General features: G+C 47.9%; 1 protein-coding gene across 4 annotated transcripts in view; it reads left to right on the plus strand.

Moving 5' to 3' along the window:
- Positions 1-22,375, plus strand: part of LOC138295834 (uncharacterized) — a 1,330,477-nt gene that overhangs the window by 848,715 nt on the left and 459,387 nt on the right. For all 4 annotated transcript variants that reach the window (XM_069234393.1, XM_069234396.1, XM_069234394.1 and 1 more), the window contains one exon: positions 9,027-9,104. In XM_069234393.1, the coding sequence (XP_069090494.1) occupies positions 9,027-9,104 (78 nt within the window). The remainder of the gene's footprint in view (positions 1-9,026; positions 9,105-22,375) is intronic.

A 22,375-nucleotide genomic window follows, 5' to 3' on the forward strand; every position in this document is an offset into this window, starting at 1 on the left:
TCCGTTTGGCTTGAAGTCGAGTTGACTTGGTCAAATGTTTCTAAATTAGTTGACGTTAGTGGAACTAATGCAAGATCATCTTCCCCATGCCCCGGAGAGGTGTTGGTGTTGGTGTAAACAACTTGTAGAGGAACTTCCTCACCAGTAGTGAGAGGGATTCGGGAACTACTGGATGTTCCTCTTGGTCGGCTGCGCAGGATCGGCCACATGGTGTAGTTTGACATTGTCAATAGAAACAAAACAATTTTCTTTGGCACCCACCAACGGTGGTAGAATGACAGTTCTGGTACCGTGTATCCCTAGTACAGGGACTGGTGCTCGATAAGAAGGGCCAAATTCCTTTTTGACTGCGACTTTTTCACGTACAAGATCCCCAACTCTGGTAATCCAGCCAGTAGATGTTACAGGCACATCCTTAATTCCTGTGGAGGCGGCACTTTTGGAAGAATTATCATCACGGAACTGTTGCAATTCCTGTAAGGCAGTGATGCGTTCATTTATGTCAAAAGGTGTTTCTGCTGCCCCCACGCCAGGACCATCAAGATCCGGAACATACATTTGAGTTCCGAACAGGCACTCATATGAAGTACGACCCCCCAGGGACCTTCTAGGCAGATTATTTAGTGCTCTCTGGACTCCATACAGGTGATTAAGCCAACTATGACCCGTACCTAAGACTCTGGCTGTTAAGGATTGCTTCAAATCACGGTTTAATCACTCCACAACACTATTTCCCTCAGGATGAATTGGAAACGAGCACTGGAGTTGGACACCCAACGAAGCCATGGCGTCCCTGAATGCCCTTGAGGCGAAAGCAGGGCCCTGGTCCGAATGTGGCCACACCCATACAAATCTGGAGCATGAATAAACAGTGACTAAGATATATTTGTATGCACTATCAGGTGTTAAGGGACCACAGTGGTTCAAGTACACACATTGTAATGGTTTGTTTGAAATTAAGAGGGGTGTCTGCGGCGGGCTCTTGGCAGTGGAAACCTTGATTTGTTGACAGATGTCACAACAAAGGACATACAGCTTAGTCTCTTTGTAGAGACCTAGCCACCAATAGCGGGCCTGCAAGATCGAAATTGTAGCCGCCACACCAGCATGGGCAGATGCCACCCCCTCGTGCGCTGCTTTAATCAATTGTGATCTTATGTCTTTGTTAGGGATGTCTCGTACACCTACGCCTGGTATCTTAACTTCAGCGTTCAGCATACTTCCCATCTGATAATTATATTTGTAGGAAATCCTTTAGGATGGGCTTACCATCAGCGGTAGCTTTCACGACAGCCCAAATGTCTGCGTCCGGTTTGGAACTCAATCGAGTCACTGCAGCTACAGTGGCTACTGCCACTGATGACTTTGCGACTTCATCAGCCAGTGTATTTTTAGCAATGTGTATTCCAACGCGCTGGTGTCCAAGTGTGTGTACAACATGGACATTCAGTAGCGTCTCTTTCAGGTCAGCTACTTTCCCCCACAGTAATCTGTGTTTAATGGTGTTGCCTTTGGAATCTCTGAACCCATTTTGGCGCCAATAATGCAGGTATTCATTAAAGAACTGGACACAGTAATAGGAATCACAAACAATCAGCGTAAGCTGTGCAGGGTCCGTGTGTTCCAGTGCCATCAGCCGAGCTTTCAGCTCAGCCAATTGTGCTGTACAATCCCCTAGGGTCTGTGTAAAGGTATGTAGAGGACAAAATGTATCCCCCTCCATATAGCCACTTACGACTGCTCAAGCAGGAGAATATTGATGTTTAGTTCTAATTGCAGGTTGTGCAGAGCCATCGGTGTACATGACTCTATGATACTGATCAATAGGCAAAGTATTTGTGGAACTGGATATTCTACTTCATATTGTAGGAATTCCTGAGTTTGTAGCTTTGGGTCAAAAATGTAGTCTACATCAGTGGCTGTCAGAGACGTAGCCCATTGTCTCCAACGTGGATGTAATGCTTTTGCGTTTGGAACACTAGCTTTTGTAACAGCCTTTAGGGCTGAGATTGGAGAAACGACAATGATGCGTTTTCCTTGAGCAAGAGGTCTTTCTTTAATGACAGCCATTTGTACAGCAGTGAGAATTTTCTCTATGGGACTAAAGTGTTGTTCTGCTGCTGAGTACAAATGCAATTTGTATGCTATCGGGACTGTCTCACCTTCATTAAATGTCACATAGGTGAAACCAATGGCCCCAGCTATTATTCTGATGACCAAATGTGTTTTGTTGTCCCTTGTGTGTAGATGTTGTGCTGCAAGCATGTCTGTCTGCAATTCTCTAGAATACATGTATGTTCAATTGTCCAGAATTTACTTGAAAAATCGGGACGTATTAAGTCATATAAAGGTTTTATGCGTATAGCATAATCTGGAATGCAGGTTCTGCCAAAATTTAAGAAACCCAACAATGATTGGAGTTTTTTAATCCTATTCAGTGGTTGTAACTGTGTGCACTTTTCTAAGAATTGTGGCGCTAGGCTCTTCCTTTCACTTGACAGCTCATATCCCAGAAAAAGGATGCTGAGGAAGGCTATTTTTGTTTTTTTAAAGTTAAATATGTAGCCAAATTCGGCAACCCCTACAACAATGTGGGCTACCGGTATTAAATGTTGTAGTAGTTCATCATCCGTGAGATATATATCATCTACATAGGACAATGCTTCAGGGTCGATCTCGTGCCAAATAGCAGTGTCACGAGCCGCGAACAGTCCTGGGCTGTTCTTATACCCCTGAGGTAAACAACAGATTTTTTTTTGAGAACCTAATGCACTGAAACTTGTTAAGTCTCTACTCTCAGATGTTATATTCTGGCAGTAAAATCGATTGGAAATGTCTAGTGTTGTTTTGTATTTTTTACGCACTATGTTGCTCATTAGTGCTGTGCTATGCAAATTTTGGATAGCATAGGTACGTGTATGACTGTTTAAATGTCTGTAGTCTAAGACTATTCTGTATGAATGGTCTGGTTTAGCTACTGGGAATAATGGGTTATTCATTGGTGAGACACAGGGTTCAGTCACACCCTGGTACTCTAATTGCGTGAGTATTTCTCTCTCTAGTGCTTTTGCTTCATGTTTTATAGGATACTGCAGTTGTGGCTGAGGTTCACTTTTAATTGGAATTACATGGTAGGGGGATTCCTTATCCCATCCTATGTGATTTCTGTATAATGCGGGTGCTTGTGCTAGAGCCCATTCAATGGAATAGGATTCAGCGAGTTCCTCTGGAACAAGGGGCGAGAAAGAAGGCTTAATGACATCTTCTCCATATGGGCAGGTACGGACAAAGTCAGGCGGCCAATCTTGTTTGGCCACCAAGACATCATATACTTTTAATATGCGATCCCAAAAGATTGCGTCTATTGTGCGTTCAATGTCTCCTTCTAACTGTAGCGTTACTTTGTACAACCTATCAGGCTTGGAGACACGCATGTCCGCAGTTTCTACTTGTATAAAGTCATCAGTTGCTTTCACCTCCAGATGCTCTAGAAGATTCCGGCGAACTATTGTGACCTCTGCCGCGCTGTCTAGCAAGGCTTGAGCCCAGTTCTTGTTCTTCAAGAGGACCATCTTCCTTTGGGCGGGTTTCTCTTCCTTTTTAACAGAAACCTCTGAAGTGCGTTGTGATTCCTTTCTTGGTTTCACGTTCTCTGTTCTTTGCTCTGATTGCCCACCTCTCTCATTTCTTCTTTCCGATGAGTCCTGAAAGGAACGAGATTGGCGTGTATCAGTATATTGATATCTATCAGGCGTTTTTATATTATCCCTATTTCTGAGATTATACCTATTTTGTGGGGCCTCCATAAGCAGAGATTTTCCCCTTTCTTTCTTAGGAGTTTGTTGCTTTTTATCCCAGCGTTTCTTATTACCCTCAGGTGCTTGCTTGGGGGTATCTTTTTTGATTTACCCTGAAATTGAGGTTTTTGTGGTCTGACCCCTAGGCTATCTCGACCAATACTTGAATAGGTTTCTGCTATTATTTTAGGCAGCTCTCATTCTTGACGAAAAATAATGAGAGGGACCGGGAGATTAGTGGTCCAGTGTACAGCCTCCCAATAGAACCATAATACAAAAATTGGTACACTGTTCCAAGCACACGGAAGATTCACACAGGCGAACCAAATTAATCAGGTGCAAGAACCCTCATGCATCACAATGGATGACTGGCATCATCATTGGGAAAGCTCCTCGTCAGGCTGGTACTGCAATGCCTGGCGGGATCCCCTAAAGGGGTGCTCTTAACCACTTTGCTCAAATAGTAGCTGTGAAAAATCGAACAATTATCAGTGGGATACCCAATATTAGGAACCCGAGCAAATGTTGGAGAGAATGGAACTTTAAAATTGGTTTACCGTCAACAGAGATAATTCATGGTTTTAATCAGTAATAAATGTGATGGCAACCAAGGTTAAAAACAAAAATAAGGAGTAGCGCGACGAACCTCAGCTACTGCTAAATTTGCTACCGCAGGATGTGGTGTATAGGTGGCCAATAAAGGCCAGGTAGGGCCATCATTACTTAGTGGACCTAACCTTACTGTGTTGGAAAATGGGTTATTGGTAAGGGCAGGTAAGTACCTACATTAAGCAATAGGCCACTAACCTCCAATTCGGTCCAGTTAGATCTCAGTAAATTAAACCGAGCTCAACCCTTGGTAGCTTGGCACAAGGGACAAGGCTTAATTTAAGAGACAGAGTGCAAAGCATTCAAATATCACAAAACAGTAATTAAATAAAACACAGGAAACAGTTTAAAAATCCAAAATCAATTTATAAAAATAGGAAATATTTTTAGCTTTAAAACCACCAAAATGAATAAAATCGGGTAAGGGGAACCGGAGATATGAATTTGTTTGCTTTCTAGCGCATAGAAGCAACTAGCGCTCAAAGGGTTAAAAAAGGTCACACTGGAAAGGAACAAAGTCCAGAGTTCAGGCCACCCACGAGGTAACACTGTCACACTTACTTTCAGAAGTGTTTGATTCAGGAAAGTGGACCACAGCACCAGCCAAGGGTTCAGAGGCTCTGGTGTGCCTCCTGGGGTCTGGGACTACAAAGGGTTCAGAGGCTCTGGTGTGCCTCCTGGGGTCTGGGACTACAACTCCCACAATGCACCTCTCTTCAATTTATGGAGTTGCTCCAAACGTCTCCAGATTTCTGGATCTTCTTCCAGAGGTCCTTTTTGTGTCCTTGAAGTGTCCACAATTTGATCCGAGGTTCCAGAAGCTCTGAGTTGCTCCTTGGGAGTTGGACTACAATTCCCAGAATGCACCTGGTCAGAATCCTCAAAAGGCCACTGGACGCTGGTCAGCTGGGCTTTGCTTGCAGGACTTGATACAGGGGATTCTGGCCAGCTCCTTTGTACCTGCATCAAACAGGGAGTCCCTTCTTGAAGCAGTAGAAGACAGGTAAAGTCCTTTTAGTGGTGAAGTCCAAGTGTGCAGCTGGTGCAGTCCTCCACAGTACAGTGTCCAGGTCCAGGTCAGGGGTCCAGCAGGGCAGTCCTTCTTCTCCTGTAGTTCTTCCTTGTTGAATATGATAGGGATCTGAGATGTGGGTGGAGGTCTGCCAGTTTTATCCCTGCTCCTGGGTGAAAAACAGGGGGGTCCTGGTTCTCCAATCAGGTACAGGGTCCTTTCCCCTGTCATGACCACTTCCTGGGAAGTGTGGCAAAAATCAATCCCAGGGAGCAACATTCCTCAAAAATCCATTGTGGCTGAAAGTGATTTTTGGAAGTTACATCTGGCTGAGCCCACCCACTGGTGTGGCAAAAAATCCTAAACACACCCCTCTCCTGCCCTCTCCTAATCTAATCAAGGGGCACCTAATTGTCTGGGTTTGCAGGATGTGGGGGTGTTGCTGGGTTGCTCCAAATGTCCTTCTCTGCCTTTGAAGACCAGTTTGGCAGCCCTCCCCCTATCTGCCTCACCATCTGCTGAGGGGAGATATCCTCCCACAGGCACATCTCTTTGTGTGGAGCCAGGCTGCCAGAGGCTGGCCAATGAGAGCACAGCAGCAAAAACACTGCAGGGCTGAAGTTGGCATCTTTTCAGGTAAAGTTCAAAACTCTTTATCTGGGCAAGTTATATTAAATCCAACAACTGGAAGTTGTGGGATTTATTATAACAATTAATTTGATACCAAACTTCGGGTATCTGTAATTTAAGGGGACTTTAAAAATTAAAATAAAGTCTCCCCATTCTAGCCTATGGAGGCCATTCACTACAATGAGGGGAAAACGGATTTGTCTGTTTTACCTCACCAGGGCCTATACAACTATTTTTATAAGGTCCCTTCTTATATTTACTTGGCACCCAGCCCTAGGGGCACGCAGGGCAGACCTCAGGGGTGACGTATATGTAAAAATAAGGTTGTTTAAGACTTTGGAACTACTTTTAATTCCAAAGTTGAATTTGCATGTAACTTTAATTTAAAAGCAGCCAGCAATGCAGGCCTGCCTTTAAAATGACACTGGGCACCTCAGCAGTGCACCTATGGGTGCACTACCTATGCTGGGGTCCCTAAACCTACATGTCCTACCATATACTAGGGACTTATAGGTAGGTTGACTTAGCCAATTATAATTAGCCTAATTTGCATACTGAGTTTACACAGAGCACAGGCCCTGGGACTTTTTAGCAGTACCCAGGGCACCATCAGAGTCAGGAAAGCACCAGCAAAAAGTGGGAAATGGGGGCAAAAAGTTAGGGGGCCTCAGCCCTGTTATCTCACATACTGGTAATATTGTGTGGGGTAGGGCGCCATAAAGCCAATTATTATGTTCTTGATAAGATAGAGGTATCTCTAAATATGCGTACGCTCTGTATTGTCCAGGCGCATTCACAGGTGTATATTGATTAAGGCCCTCATTCTGACCCTGGCGGTCCTAAACCGACAGGGCCGCGGGCAACGGAAGCACCGCCAACAGGCTGGCGGTGCTTCATTGCCCATTCTGACCGCGGCGGTAAAGCCGCGGTCAGAAAAGGGGATACGGCGGTTTCCCGCCGGAATACCCCTGGCAGGGCTGAACCTCCATGGCGGCGGGGATTCCGACCCCCTTCCCGCCAGCCTGTTTCTGGCGGTTTTGACCGCCAGGAACAGGATGGCGGGAACGGGTGTCATGGGGCCCCTGGGGGCCCCTGCACTGCCCATGCCACTGGCATGGGCAGTGCAGGGGCCCCCTAACAGGGCCCCAACATGATTTTCACTGTCTGCATAGCAGACAGTGAAAATCGCGACGGGTGCAACTACACCCGTCGCACCCCTGCAACACCGCCGGCTCCATTCGGAGCCGGCCTCTGTGTTGCAGGGCCTTTCCCGCTGGGCCGGCGTGCGCTCCTTTGGCGGGTGTCCGCCGGCCCAGCGGGAAAGCCTGAATGGCCTCCGCGGTCTTTTGACCGCGGAGCGGCCAAATGGCAGTGACCGCATGGTGGGCGGCTACCGCCACCCGCCGCGGTCAGAATGACCACCTAAATGTATTTGTGTTCCCATCAACTGCTGGAAATGTAACCCAAGAGTAAAAAAGTTCTGCTCTACAAGCTGCATGGACGTCCACCACGAATGTGACTGGATCTCTCTGGGCTGTTAGGCCATTTGCTAGTAAGTGTGCTGTTAGAGGTTGTCTCATATTACCAGCTATTTGTACCTGTTAGGGATTCGCCATGTTAGTAACACTATGAGTTCAGAGAAGGCACACCAAAATGGGTTTTTTTCCTTTTAAAATTCAAGCTTGAACAACCGCCAGTTGTAGTAGGATTACCTACACAGCTGTGGTGGAAATCCTCAGCACCACGGACGTCTCAGTATACAGTATTGAGGCATCATTGTATATAACGAGACAGAGATACTCCGGAGGACACGAAAAATAGAGCCTGACCAACCGTTGGCGGTGCCATGTCGCGTAGGCTCTCATTATTCTAATGAGAGTACTGGATTTTGAACAGCAGAATCACCCACGGTGTGGGAGACTAAGTCTAACCCACTGCGGGTGACATCTGTCGATCCAATCCGGGTTTTGCTCCGGCTAACTAGCAGTGCCTCATCTCTACCCAAGGATAGGGATGACTGGGCAGCCGAGCGCATGACATAATTGGTTTCTCAGGGAAGTCGTGGTCACTCAGGTCTCATCCGTTTCTCTCAGTTACATTTAGTCTCATATATAAATGACAAACAGAGGCAGTATATGTTTCAATAATGATTTTAATAAAACAACTGGATCTTAGATAGAACAGAGTGCTAGCCTAGGCAAAAACAGTTAGCTAAACAGAAAATAAAACAAGACCGTAAAAGTGGCTATTGTAACAATAATAAAATGAAGCAGAATAAAATATATCTAGGTTAAGGTTCACAGTGGCTTGGCCTAGTGTGTTAAAATAACGTGCATGGAGCTATGGCTAAAATGGCTACACGACACAAGAAAGACCACATTTTCTCAGCGTTGCCCTCCTTACACTGTAAGGAAACCCTACTATTGGTAAAGTTTGGTGCCCTGAGTAAAGTCCTTAACCTGTATCGAATAATCTCCTTTTCCATCATCATGGGCCAGGGGAGACCAACAAACAAGTTTCCTAAAAGGGAGCCTCTTCTACGGCAATGCAGTTTCACAAATAAACCTGATAAAGTCACATGTTAGAACAAAGACAATCAGGTCAAATAAAATACAGATTGGACTTCGTTGCAATGCAGGAAAAGAAAGACACATCCCACATATACCTCTCTCTTGTGTGAGGCATGCAAACATAATGGTTGCTAGAGACTGAACAGAAAGGTTGAGACTTGTATTTTTCTTCCCTTTCTTAAAGGGGCACGCATGGCAGCTAGTCTGTGGGATACGGAATTACCTTATTAAATAAGTATTATGAAAAGGGATGAATTGTTCAATTTATGTCATTAGAGGATTTGCTGTGTGATATGAGGCACACTAGTATATCCCACCACGCAAAGCTTATATTTCAATGTTCAGATTTGCAGTAAGTGACATTTTTCGACATAGGTTTAATTACAGAATGTGTTAACTTTTTTTCAGAGACATTTTGATGTGCACTGCTCTGGATAAGGAAAAGCCTGTTGAAGAAAAAAGCGGACAGGAAGTATCAGTGGAAAAGTAAGAACTAAACACTTAAATAGGATATGAATGTTTGCTTTTTGATTAACTGCATATCAACAGAGAACTGCAACCGTTCGGACAAGGCCTTAGTTTCAGAATTTTGATCCAACCTTGTGGTGAATTACCCCCTTCTGCCAAGAAGAGGAAGAAATGTTCCAAATGTAGGGTTCTGCTACCAAAGTGGCGATATGAACTTTTAAATCTGCCACTTCTGATGTACAACGCTGGAAATTCGTCCACCAAAAATGTGTACCAAAAATGGACCTGGTATTCCCCAACATTGTAGTGACGTTCATTTTAACTGTATCAGAAATTGCTTACACTGTGCCCCTCTCTCCATCTCCCCGTTTCCATGATGGTCTTTGACTGAGACTTAGTGGAGGATAAGGTAAGCGGTTGGCACATCATCCTTTCCAAAGTTACCTCTTCTCCTCAGTACACCTGATGCCGGGACCAGAGAAGTTTCTGCAGCACCATCTGAACAAGACAGTTGTGCTTTTTGAGGTTTGTAGCAAAACTCAATAGTTTTATAGCAGATACTGTTTTATCAGCCTTATCCGAATTAGGGCTACATGTATCAAAGTTTTTTAGTGCGATTCGCAAAAACGTATGTTGCATAGTGTCAATGACACTATTTGCGACTCACCAGGGGGTGGCAAATGCCCACCTCATGACTATTCATGAGGCATGTCGCAATTTGCGACCCCCTTGGGAATGGGACCCCTCACAGGGATGGTGGCCTGCTGCAGACAGTTTTTTTGTTTTGAAATGCAGCGCGCTTTCCTTAAAGGAAAACGAGATGCATTTCAAAAATGAAAAATGAAACGTTTTCGTTTCATTTTTTCAGAGCAGGCAGTGGTCCATAGGACCACTGCCTGCTCTGAAAAATTGTTTTTACTGCCATTCACAAAGGGGATGGGGTCCCCAAGGGTTTGCTAATGGGTTAGCACCAGTGTGACACTGGTGCCAATTGCGATTGTTGAACAATCATGCATGGGACTACGAGTCGCAATTAGGAAGGGAACCCCCCTTCCTAATTGCGACTCGCAATCCCTTTTTGCGATTCAGTAAAAAGTTTACTGAATCGTAAAAATGGTTTGGTACATGGCCTGATTCGCCGTTTGCGATATGCAAAAGGCTACGTACATGTGGCCCTTAGTTCCTTAGATTTCTAGGCATTATAAGCTGCATTTTGTGCTCTGTGAACTGTGTAAGAGACAAGATGAGTTGAAGCTTCAAAGAGCTGACAGTTTCTGCTACTTGTAGCCATTGCTGCAACTTGTAGTAACTGCCTATGTCATCGGGAAAAGGCTCATGGCAATCAGTTGTGAAAGAATGAAATCCGACTACTTTGTCACACTAACATGAACAAGCATTTAGAAAACCAATATGCATCTATGCAGACATACTTAAAAGTCATAGATAGCCATGCACACACAGATCAACACAGTGGACAGACGGACATAAGAACAGACAGAGGGATGAATGGCCTGATGGTACAACATATAGGTTTCATGATCATTTGCTCTTTAGCATATATAGGAAGGACCATGAGATTGTAATAGGAGTGAAGAGTGGAATGTAAATTTTCATTCAACCTCTACAAAATTACTTCTAACTGGTTAGGAAATACTCTATCCTCTAAGCACAACTGATCCTTATCGCTTCTGAACTGATCTGCTTCGGGTAAAAATACAGTGCCATCTGCTGCATTCATCTAATGCTTTTGAGACATAGGCCCTCATTCTGACCTTGGCGGGCGGCGGAGGCCGCCCGCCAAAGTCCCGCCGTCAGGTTACCGTTCCGCGGTCGAAAGACCGCGGCGGTAATTCTGACTTTCCCGCTGGGCTGGCGGGCGGTCTCCTTCAGACCGCCAGCCAGCCCAGCGGGAAAGAGGCTTCCACGATGAAGCCGGCTCGGAATCGAGCCGGCGGAGTGGAAGCTGTGCGACGGGTGCAGTTGCACCCGTCGCGTATTTCACTGTCTGCGCAGCAGACAGTGAAATACATGTAGGGCCCCTCTTACGGGGGCCCCTGCAATGCCCATGCCAGTGGCATGGGCACTGCAGGGGCCCCCAGGGGCCCGCGACCCCCCCTACCGCCATCCGGATCTCGGCGGTCCGACCGCCGGGATCTGGATGGCGGTAGGGGGGGTCAGAATCCCCGCGGCGGTGCAGCAAGCTGCGCCGCCGCGGAGGATTCAATGGGGCCGCGGTACACTGGCGGGACCCCGCCAGTGGTGCCGGTCCGACCGCGGCTTTACCGCCGCGGTCGGAATCCCCATTGGAGCACCGCCGGCTTGTCGGCGGTGCTCCCGCGGTCCTCCGCCCTGGCGGTCAAAGACCGCCAGGGTCAGAATGAGGGCCATAATCATTTAAATATTTACCAGCAGTCCCAATACTCCAATTCTTCCTCCTTTTCATAGTCTTTATATCATGAGGAGGTTCAGCTGCCTAAGTTAAAAAAATGTGAACCCGTACTACTCCAGTTGTTCTTAAAAAGGACCACCTCTGCCTAGAAACTATGAGTCAACTGCTAAAGCAGCAAGCAGACTGAGATCAAAGCTGAGCATGCAACAGGGAGGGTCTAAAGGACTGGGCTAAGTAAATAGTAATGGATTTAGTGGTAAGCAATCAAAGCATTACCTCCACATTGCTTCATTGTCGTAGTCCTTAGCTTATGAAGATGTACCAAAGGAGGTAGGACCAGCATTGATTTCCAACTAAGGTAGCCAGTAATTACGCCAAGGAGACAAGACCAAACACAAAAGCTCACCAAAGCTCCAAGTGCCAGTGTCAATGGCAAGTCAAATCAACAAGCACTACAAGCCAAAAAGGCAGACAGCAAAACCGATGCTCTGAAAAGCTGTGGGCCACAAATGAGGAGATATCCATAACAGTGACCAACAAGAGGCCTCAAGAGAGCCAAAGAAGGCAAAGGCAGCAGCACTAGCCCAGTGAGTGATGCAGAGAAGGAGTCAAAAGAGACTAAAAGACACCAGCACAAAGACCATCCAACAAAGCAGGCACTACCCATCTCAAGCGAAATTGAGAGCCCACCAAAGAGAATGACCAAACCCTACCATCAGCGATAGATTAGAACAGTAATGCCAAATGAAAAGGCTTGGATCTGTGACAGGAGATAGGAGCTCCCAAATTAATCCCAAGCATGAGCACCCTTGTGTTGTCAGAAGGAGGCCACAAACAGGCACACCCAAAACAGGGTACAGGTGCATGTTGAATGGAGCTAGGTACTAAAAGAAATCAGTGGGTAGGCAGAAGCCGTGCAAACAGTAACCTACAAGGAGCAGGCCTCTCTCAGAAGGGGAAAACACTGCCCAGGGGAACATCATGCCAGGTTAAAAAAATCTCAAGAAGGTCCTATAGGTTGTACACTTTACACAAAGTCCAAGACACAGCATGCCTTGGAACTGAATAAGCCTAGAATATATACATCCTATGCACCAAAGTGCACCTACCCACACCAGAAAAAACAAGGTGACCGGGCGAGCAGAAGATGTCCAGTATGTAAGATAACTGGGCAAAGAAATACTAGAGAACATGCAGCAAGCCACCAAATAGCCAAAACCAAGAGCATATGCAGGACCTGCCCAGTACCCAAACGGGAGAATCAAAGTATGTGACTCGACTCACACCCAAAAAGGGAGAGGGAGCCCATCGCCTCTCAAGAGGGTATGCAAAGTAGGTAAAGCAGGCCCAATAAGGTACATAAGAGGAGAAATTACTAAAATTCCAAGCCAACTTGCTCAACAAGAAAAGGCACAGTAACCAGGAGAAGTGCTTCCAGGTTATCAAGACCTGCAAGCACGCAGGGAGTGAGGGAGCGCCCGGTACAGGACAAAAGCACTCCTACCCTGCCAGTAAAGTGAGGTCCCAACAAGAAGCACATTGAGCAGTCCACCATCTGACCCGATGCCAACCAAGCAAGACGTGAAAAACAATCGAGAAAAGATACAGGAGCCTCACCGGGAGAACCAACGTCAAACCAGGGAGGCCACAGTACCCAACGTCTGCCTGCATCGACAAAGCAACACAAAATGGACCATGGGGGTGTTAGCGCGTCGGTCCTTTTTTTTTTTTTTTATATATTTTTATTATTATTGTGACATGTAACCAATAAACATAAAAAGAAGAAGAAAAAAAAAATAAGGTGATCAAGTTGCATGGCAAATAGTGACACGTTCTCCTCAGCCCCATCAGTCAGATCAAGCACCTCCCGATAGAAGTGCCCAGCAGTGCCCGTGCGCGCGCGAGCAGGCAGTGGCGCGCGCTGGTTCGGAGGGGCGGGGCACGGGTAGAGCTTTTATCTTATCAACCTTGAGAAATTAAGAATCTATAACTAGGAGAATATAGGGGAGAGCCCAGATCGGGGTGTGGGGGGCCCAGCCAGCGAGCGTTGTGGGCAGAGGGGGGGCACGCAGGAGGGGAGGCACCGAGCTTTTTTTTATTTTATTTTTTTATTATTGTTCATTGTTGTTGTGTGTTCCTTTGCCAGAAGTGTGCTGCGCTTTCCATGTGCTTGTGTGGCCCTGTGTGCTTTGAAGCGCCTCCTTGTTATGTTTATGATAGTATGAGGTAGTGCTAACTGGTTTGTAGGACTAAGTTTCGGGGATCACCGTTTTATGGAATGTTCATGGTGGGCGTTCGTCGTCTTTGTTTTCTATGGTTGTCACAAAGGAGTTCCAGGTGGTTAAGCCCTTAACTGGAATCCCCCTGGCCAATAGGAGCTGCAGCGTGTCTGCCTCAGCCTTGGCCCATCGCAGCAGCTCAGAACGCCACATATCTATCCCAGGGGCGGCCGGGGCCTTCCAGTGCATGGCTATGAGGCGCCTATACATCACCAACGCCAAAGCTATACATCTCAGTGAATGTTTCCGGTTTTTAAGACAGGGGCCTATCCCCAGTAGGCACAGTTCGGGTGTAGGGGAGAGCGTAATGGCCGTCCATTCCGACAGCAAAGTTATTATGTCATTCCATGTTGTACGAACTGGAGGACAGTCCCAGGTCATGTGATAGAAGTAGGCATCAGGGGCAAAGCATCTGGGGCACTTCTGGGTTGACTGAGGGAACATGCGCGTAATACGGTGCGGGATAGGTATGTTTGGTGTAAATAATTAAACTGGGTATAGCGGAAACGTGGGTTGCGCGATACATCTTTTATCATGTTCATGGCCTGGCTCCATGCGTGTTGTGATAGTGGTGCAGTCAGCAAGTTGTCCCATCTGTTTTTTGCTTGTTCTTGTCTGTGTTCTAGGTAGGTGGCTAGGATCGTGTATGTTCTGGATACATTTAGTGGGGTGTCTATGCTACCTAGTATGTCATGAAGCGTGGGAGCAACGTTGGGTTCTAAGTTGCCGCAGTTCCAACAAGAGTGTATTATCTGTCTTACTGCTCCAAATGTTATAAAACCACCCTGTCCCAAGTCATACTTATCGGCAAGAGCGTTGAATGTTAGGAGGTGCCCTTCATTGTATATGTCGCTGAATGTGCGTATGCCTTTATCGATCCATCCACCTAGCCCCATCCTCGTAGCTATATTGGCGAGTTTCGAGTTAGCCAGTAGTGGAATTTTGGGGGAGTACGGCGGGTTTTGGGCGCCGGCTAGGACATAGCAGCCCCATATCCAGTGCGCGGTTTTCAATAATATATTTAGTGGGTGTTTGGGGTGCTCACGATTCATTAGGTAATGTAGTACTCCCGGGTTACCCATTGTGGAGAGGATCAGTTGTGATTCAGCGCTGTCAGGGCACCCAAGCCAGGTGGATGTCCACTGTATTTGGGCGGCTGCGCAGTATAGCTCAAGTCTGGGTGCTCCTAATCCCCCCATACCCAATGGTTGGTATATTTTAGTTAATGCTACTCGTCGCCGGCCGCTGCCCCAAATTAAGGCTGTTAATAGGCTATTCAGTGGTTTGAAGAAAGAGGCTGGTAAAATCAGTGGGAGGGCCATGAAGTAATATAGCAACCGGGGGAGGATTATCATTTTTGCTATGGCCACTCTGCCCAGAGGCGAGAGCGGGAGCGAGCACCAGAAGGGCAGGGAGCCTCTGATGGATCTAATTGGTTGACCTAGGTTGCCCTCCCTAAGGTTGTGTGTATCGTGGTATATGTTTATGCCTAAGTATTTGAAAGTATTGTGGCACCACTTCAGATCGCCCAGGCTGGAAAGCATCCTGAGTGCTTCAGGGACTGGGCGCATAGGGAATATACACGACTTTGTCCAGTTCACCTTTAAACCGGCTAGTGCGCCGAATTCACGCAGTAGTTTCAACAAGTCAGGCAGAGTTTCATTATGATTCCGAAGAAAAATAAGGGCATCGTCTGCGTATAGTGATACTATGCGGTATGTGTGATCATCGCGGACGCCCCATAAAGGGGGGACCGCTCATAAACGGGCTGCTAGAGGTTCGATAGCAAGTGCGAACAGGAGCGGGGACAGTGGACATCCCTGTCTGGTTCCCCTTTCTATGTTAAATGGTTGGGATATCATGTCGCCAGTTTTGACTCGCGCGGTAGGGTTAGAGTAGAGCACCCCCACCCAATCTATGTATATCCGTCCGAAGCCCATTCGTCGGAATGTTTCCATCAGGAAGGGCCATCCTAACGTGTCGAATGCTTTTTCTATGTCTAGTGACACAGCAACACAGTGGTAGTCACCCTCGGGGGAGTTTGCCATTAGGCGCAGTAAATTCCGGATGTTGCTGAAGGTGCTGCGACCTGGTATGAAGCCGGATTGGTCTTGGTGGACCAAATGTGTCATATGTGGTAATCGATTGGCTAGAAGTTTACCTAATAATTTACAATCTGTGTTTAGTAATGAAAGTGGTCTGTATGAGCGTACATCTAGTGGGTCACGGCCCGTTTTAGGGAGTACCGCTATTAGAGCCTCCCGGCAAGTATCAGGCAGTTGGCCGCGCTTCAGGGCTTCAGATAGCATAGCGAGATATGGGGTTAATGTTTGAGTCGGGAAAGTTCTATAATATTCCAGGGGTAACCCGTCGCTGCCGGGGGCCTTGCCTTGTGATAGTTGTTGTAAAGCCTATTGTATTTCCGTAATATCTATTGGCCTATCTAGGTCAGCTGTTTGCGTGGCGGTCAGGCAGGTCAAAGTGATATCATTAAAGAACTCATTCAGTGATGCTGTGGAAGGTGGTGGGTGAGCTTTGTATAGTGTGCTATAATACTCCCTGAAGGCGCAGTTTATATCGGCTATGGCCCCTATAGGAGAATTCCGTGGCTCGGAGCGTGTGAGCCATGACAGAAGTTTGCCTGACCTATCTCCCTCCGCATGCGCTCGGGCCATGTGGTGTCGGAAATCGAATAGCCTTAGTCGCTTATCTGTTTCGTGCAATTGTGCACGCGTTCCGGTGAGCTCGGCCTGGGTGATTGTGCCACAAGCAAATTTACATTCTGAGGAGTGGACTTCATCCTCAAGCTTGCAGAGCTCGCGTACCAATGTTTGGCGTACTCCAACCGTCGTTGATATGCAAGCACCTCTTATAACTACTTTGTGAGCATCCCATTAATTTGCTCTAGTGCTCGATCCGTCATTTTGAGTGAAATAGGAGGAAATGTGTGTGGCTAGTTCTTTTTTGAATGGCGGGTCCTGTAGTAACTGTGTTTGCAGGCGCCAAGTTGGAATACAAGTGCGTGGCCTGCCCCACCTGATATGTGCAATAAGTGGGGAATGATCTGAAATTACCCTGGCAGTGTATTCGACGCTTGTAATTCTGTGTATCAAGTCTTGTGTGGTGAGGATGAGATCTATGCGGGTATGCAGGAGATGTACTGGGGAATAATAGGAGTAGGTCCTGTCTTGAGGGTGTAAATGTCTCCAAGAGTCTATCAAACGGTGATCCGACATCCATAGTCGCAGCGTCTGAGAGTTTTTAGTTACAGGGGTGGCCGCTATGGGTGTGTGTGATCTGTCGATGTCTATTTGTGGGACGCAGTTCATATCCCCACCCCAGATGCATGTTGAAAGTGAGTCGTTTGATATGTGCGATATCATTCTTTGTAGGAAGTCTCCCTGACCAGCATTCGGGACATATAGTCCATTAATCCCCAACATCTCTCCGTCGAGATGGCCTACTAGTTGTATGTACCTGCCGTCCCTGTCTGTTACGCTGCGTTGTACCACATAGGGGACCCCTGGGGCTATCCAGATCAAGACCCCCCTAGCGAAAGATGAATTGCCAGAACCGTAGACTTGTCCCGCCCAACATTTCGCCAACCGCGGGATCTCATCTGAGGGGATTTGTGTTTCTTGGAGAATGGCTATGTGGATACGATGTCTTTTTAAATGTGCATGTATTCTGTTGCGCTTTTTTATTCCTGCCATGCCTTTTACATTCCAAGTCATTATATTGTATATTGGTTCCTTATTCATTATGCTAATTTGAGGTTTTACATGTCAGCGTAGTGATCCCGGGGTCCCATCCCCAGTGTCGTCTATGTAGCGCTGTCAACCCGGCACGCGCACCCCCAGCCCGAGCCCCCCACCTGCCCCGCACCGGCACGGAAGCCACCCCAGCCCCGAAAAGGGGGGATAGTGCAGAGGAGGGATAAGAAAAATAGAGAGGAAAAACAAAATACCACACTAAAGGATATTTTGGGAAAGGCCCGATTTGAAACAAAGTGGCATAACCGGTGCCTAAACAGCAGTCCAGAAGGTTAAGTTCCATACGGGTATGAGGTTGGTGGGGAGCGTGGGTTGGTTGAGGTTGGACATCCAATGGCCCACCTCCAGGATAGTTCTTTCCCTGTGTGCGTTAAGTTGTGGTCACGTCCCTCGGCGGCAGTCCAGTGGGGAGCCGGCGGGGCGGCCACAACTCCGACCCCAATCCAGGGCGGCCGCGCGGCTCCATTCGTGGTTACGTGGGAAGGGGGGTCCAGCCCTCCCTCGCATGACATCTGGAGTGAGTGCGGCACCGGCGCGTGTGGAGACATTAGAGTTCATCCGCCGAGCGTGGGGTGAGGTCGGGCCGGCCAGAAGAGGGGAGAGGGATGGGCTGGACTCCCCTCCGGGAGAGCCACTGTCGGTGTTGTCCGCCTCGCTCCTGGTGTCGATTTGGGATCGGGTGAATGTGCTAGTTTCCCTTAAGCTTTGCGCTTGATCGGCTTCCATCTGTGATTTTGTTGGTCGATATATTGATTTGGTTTTCTTTTTCCTTCTGGTATTGGGGGTGACCCATTCTTCAGCTGCTTTTTTTCCTTTGGGCGAGTTGACCAGGCCCTTTGCGTGGATCCATGTCCATGCGTCCTCCGGGGTGGGGAACATGAGTGTTTTCTCATCGGTAACTATACGCAGGCGGGCTGGAAACACGAGTGAGTAGGTGATGTTATGTTCCCGCAAAAGTTGTTTTATCTTGACATATGCCGCTCTTTTACGTTGCACTTCCATTGTGTAGTCCGGGTAAGCGGAAACCGTGCTGTTTTCCAAGATGATTGGGTTAGCGTTTCTGAAGTGCTGGAGGACAGAGTCTCTCTCCCTATGGTTAAGGAACCGGGCTATCAGTGGGCGTGGCGGTGCTCCGGGTCGGGGTGTGCCCGGAATTCTGTGGGCTCTTTCTATTGCTGGGGCTTTGGCGGTGCCTTGTATGTCCATTATGTTTTTCAGCCATTTCTCAATGAAATCTTCGGCTATAGGTAATTCCAGGCGCTCCGGGATGCCAATAAATCTGATGGTATTGCGTCTGGAGCGCCCTTCCGCTTCCTCGGTCCTGCGGTGCAATTGCGCTAGTTCCGTTTCCATTTGTTGGATTTTGTTCTTCATGTCTGCTATCTCTGGTTGGACCGTTTTTAACGATAATTCTGTGTTTTGCACTCTGTCAGTTTGCGGTGGTCAGCGCGGAGCAACGAGACTTCCAATGCAGCAGCATCAATTTTCCCTTCCAGCGAGGTCTTGGTCTCCATTATTGCTTGCATGATTTTGTCGAACTGTAGGGAATGTGTTTGTAGAGTTTCTCTCAGTTGGAGCAATGTTGCAGCTTGCGTATCAGAGTGTCCGGTGTCATGGAGGGGATCCCCATCCGAGGGGGCTCCCGGTTTGGGGTGTTTTGGCTTGACCATAGCCCCCTCTTCTTGGCCGGGATAGGATGAATCAGGTAGAATCCAGAGGGGGTTCCCGGAAGGTTAGGCCAGACAACTCGTGTATGATATGGAGATGCAGCGTTTGGTGCCACTGTGGTGGGGAGTGCGAAGTTTAGTATTGTTGTGGAGCCAGAGGTTGTCTGAGACTTTGTTATTGGTGCGGGCTTAGTTAGTTTTTTTTTTGTTTTGTTTTTTTTGCCTCACCTGAGCAATCCCCGGTGTCCTCGCTGGCACAGCCCCGAGAGCCACAGCATCCGCTTGTTGGGGAGTAACAGTTTTATCACGCGCCAATGGTGTTTGTTGAAAATAATGAACTTTCTTCACGAAGAATGTTTTTTTTCGAACTTTTATTTTATTTTATTTTTTTTATCCTTTTGTGCCTTTCTTCTCTTTGGGTTTCTCCAATGTGGCCCTTGCGTCTAGCCCTGGTGCTCACACGATCTCCGCCTCGGTGCCAGATCGTTGTTGCTCATTCCTTGTTTCAATCCAGGGCCGTGGGCAGGCATTCTTGTTTTCCTAGGTGTGGGGGGAGGGGCAGTCACTGCAAGTAGGCCACACTCTCCGGCCTAGCCCCAACTCAATCCCCGCGCCGCAGCGGGCCCAGAAACAAAGTTCAGGCCGCCCGATCCACATGGGACATGCCGTTGAGTCCCCGGGGGCCCGAGCCCCCCCAGATGGTTCCACACAGCTCTGGGCTAATCCGAGGGCGAGCGGCCCGACCGGCCAGAGCCGGGCCCGCGCGTGGCCAAGACCCGACCCCACGGGGGCCCAGGACTCGCACGCCGCCCCCACGCGAAAACAGTCAGTCCAGCGGGCCGCGGCTCCTCACCTGGACCGCGATCAATGCGTGCTGGGAGGCGGCGTGCGGCCCCTCCGGGATCCGTCAGGCACCGAAGCCACAACAGCGGCAATAGGTGCGACGTGGTCCACGGCCGGCGTTCTCCTCCTCTCACCTCCTCTGGGGCGGCCGCTCCTCGGTGCCGGGAGCCTCGCACCCGTCCTGCTCCACTCCCCGCATCCAGGCCGCCGACGCGTTTGTGTACAGCGAGTGCTGGGCTTCCCCTAGAAGACAGGAGGAAGCCTCCCTGAGGTTTTGCACATCAGGGGTCAGGATATTTAATTAAACAGTGGGTCGAGAGCGGAGCCCCTGAATCAGGCGACCGATCTGGCCGCCATCTTGGCCACGCCCCGCGCGTCGGTCCTTAATAAGTAAACTTACAAGGGGACGCATATAGGTTGATGAACCTTTTGATTCGTTTAGGGTGTTCTTACCATAGTTTCATTACAGAGACAATAATCAATGCACAATAATCAATAATCGTTAGTCAAATCAACAATCAATGGATTCAGTAAATTTCCACACACCATGACTCTTTAGCCATGAATAACCACACATTTAATTATAATTTTAGTAAGTTTATTTCCCTTATGTTAACAATACTAAGTCAGGAATCTTAATCATCAACTTCAAATCAAACAATTTTAATAATGCTTGTTAATCAGCAAGTCGCAGAAAACATGATCTAATCAAAGCTTGAATCAAAAGACATCAACACAAAGCATTAGTAAAACCGATTTCAGCAAAGCTATGATGTCCATCAAGTTCAGCAAAATAGTTTGTCAACCATTTGTCTCTGTATGTTCGTCAGTCATCATGTGAATAACCTCAACTAACCCAGATTAGCATTGGCATGTGGGGCTTCATGCAAAACAATTTAGAACACAAATTTGGAAAAACATCTACCTAAAGAAAGTCTTAGACAGCGCAGTTGGTACCTAGAAAGAAAAGGCATAAAAATGCAATTCAGTCATTGTCATATCTACCTATCTATGGTATGGGTCAGCAAGCAGAATCAGTCTTCGTCCTCAGGTCATCAATCGATCAGCAACCCATCAGGCTCTCAGTCAGAGAGTATGAGCTCAATGACAGAATCTTGAATCTCTCCTTCTCCCAAATATCACCTCACAAATCAGAATAAGTCCCTAGTCTTTTTCCTTTGTTACGTTGTTATATCAAAGTTACCCAAACCATCCGCCAATTTCCGATTGGTTAAGTAATCGTACGTTATTACTCTGTCCAATGATGTCCATATACCAAATCTGTAAATTCTAATATTTCACAGTTCACATGTCATTGATTGGTTGTCTTACGACGCTCTCATCATCCGGCTCGTCAGGTATCAATTTTGTTGCATCTTCGTCTCCAGTCAGTGTCTTTATTGTTTGCGTCCTGGGAAAGAACCCTTTGCACATTTAATACACAAATTGTTACTTTGCGAGAGACCTCATCTCCCGTCCGTCGGTTCCCATAGAAAGCTTCTGCTAAGCATTTTATTAAAGCAATGAGCATTTCACAGTTAGTTCACCTTGTCAGCCTTTTTCATTAAACATCTAAGAAATACAGCTTCTTCATGAGGCCTGGCAAAACTAGGCCAAGACACTCGCTAAATTAAGGCCTACAATTAATAAGCAATAGCAAAGCGTGAGCTGCAATAACCAGGACGACACAACATGACAATATTAAAATGGTGACGGGGAGAGTGAAGCATAAGAATAATGCTATCATATTGTCACTAGAATTTATGGACTATTTCCTATCTAAAATCATAATCTGGGGGCGTGGCTTCGGGCGTCAAGATGGCGGTCGCACTCTAAGAGTGCTCTGGACCCCTCCGTCATCCGCCCTAAGAAGCTGCCACCAGGGAAATTTACTATGCTGCCCTACTTGTTCCCGCTAGCTCCCAGACATTGATGAGACCTCCGGCACCGATGTCAGCGCGGCCCGAGCCGTGAGCGCTGGTCGCGACCGGATCGATAGGTCTCCCAAGATGGCGGCCGGGCTGACGGCGTCTCGACGAGCCCGGGGACCGGGGCCCGCCCGCTGACGGGGCCGCCACCGGAGTGAGTGCCGTGCGCAGCGCTCAAGTGCCTGGAGCGGACTGTGACCTGGGGCCCCCGGCGGATGGTGGCGCGACGTGGCCGGCGTCCCTTGTTGGCCCTCGGAGACTCAGACTCCGTGGCGCCGGGTTCGGAGAGCAGAGGGGAACCTGCAGAGGGTGAGCCCTGGGACGGGGGCTCCCCTGTCTGACTCAGACCTGCGCGGCCGGGCCCCAGGACGGGGGCCTGACCACAAATAAAGCTGCTGCGGGCGAGCGAG

This window comes from Pleurodeles waltl, chromosome 5 (assembly GCF_031143425.1).
Source record: "Pleurodeles waltl isolate 20211129_DDA chromosome 5, aPleWal1.hap1.20221129, whole genome shotgun sequence".
In the NCBI taxonomy this organism is placed as follows: Eukaryota; Metazoa; Chordata; class Amphibia; order Caudata; family Salamandridae; genus Pleurodeles; species Pleurodeles waltl.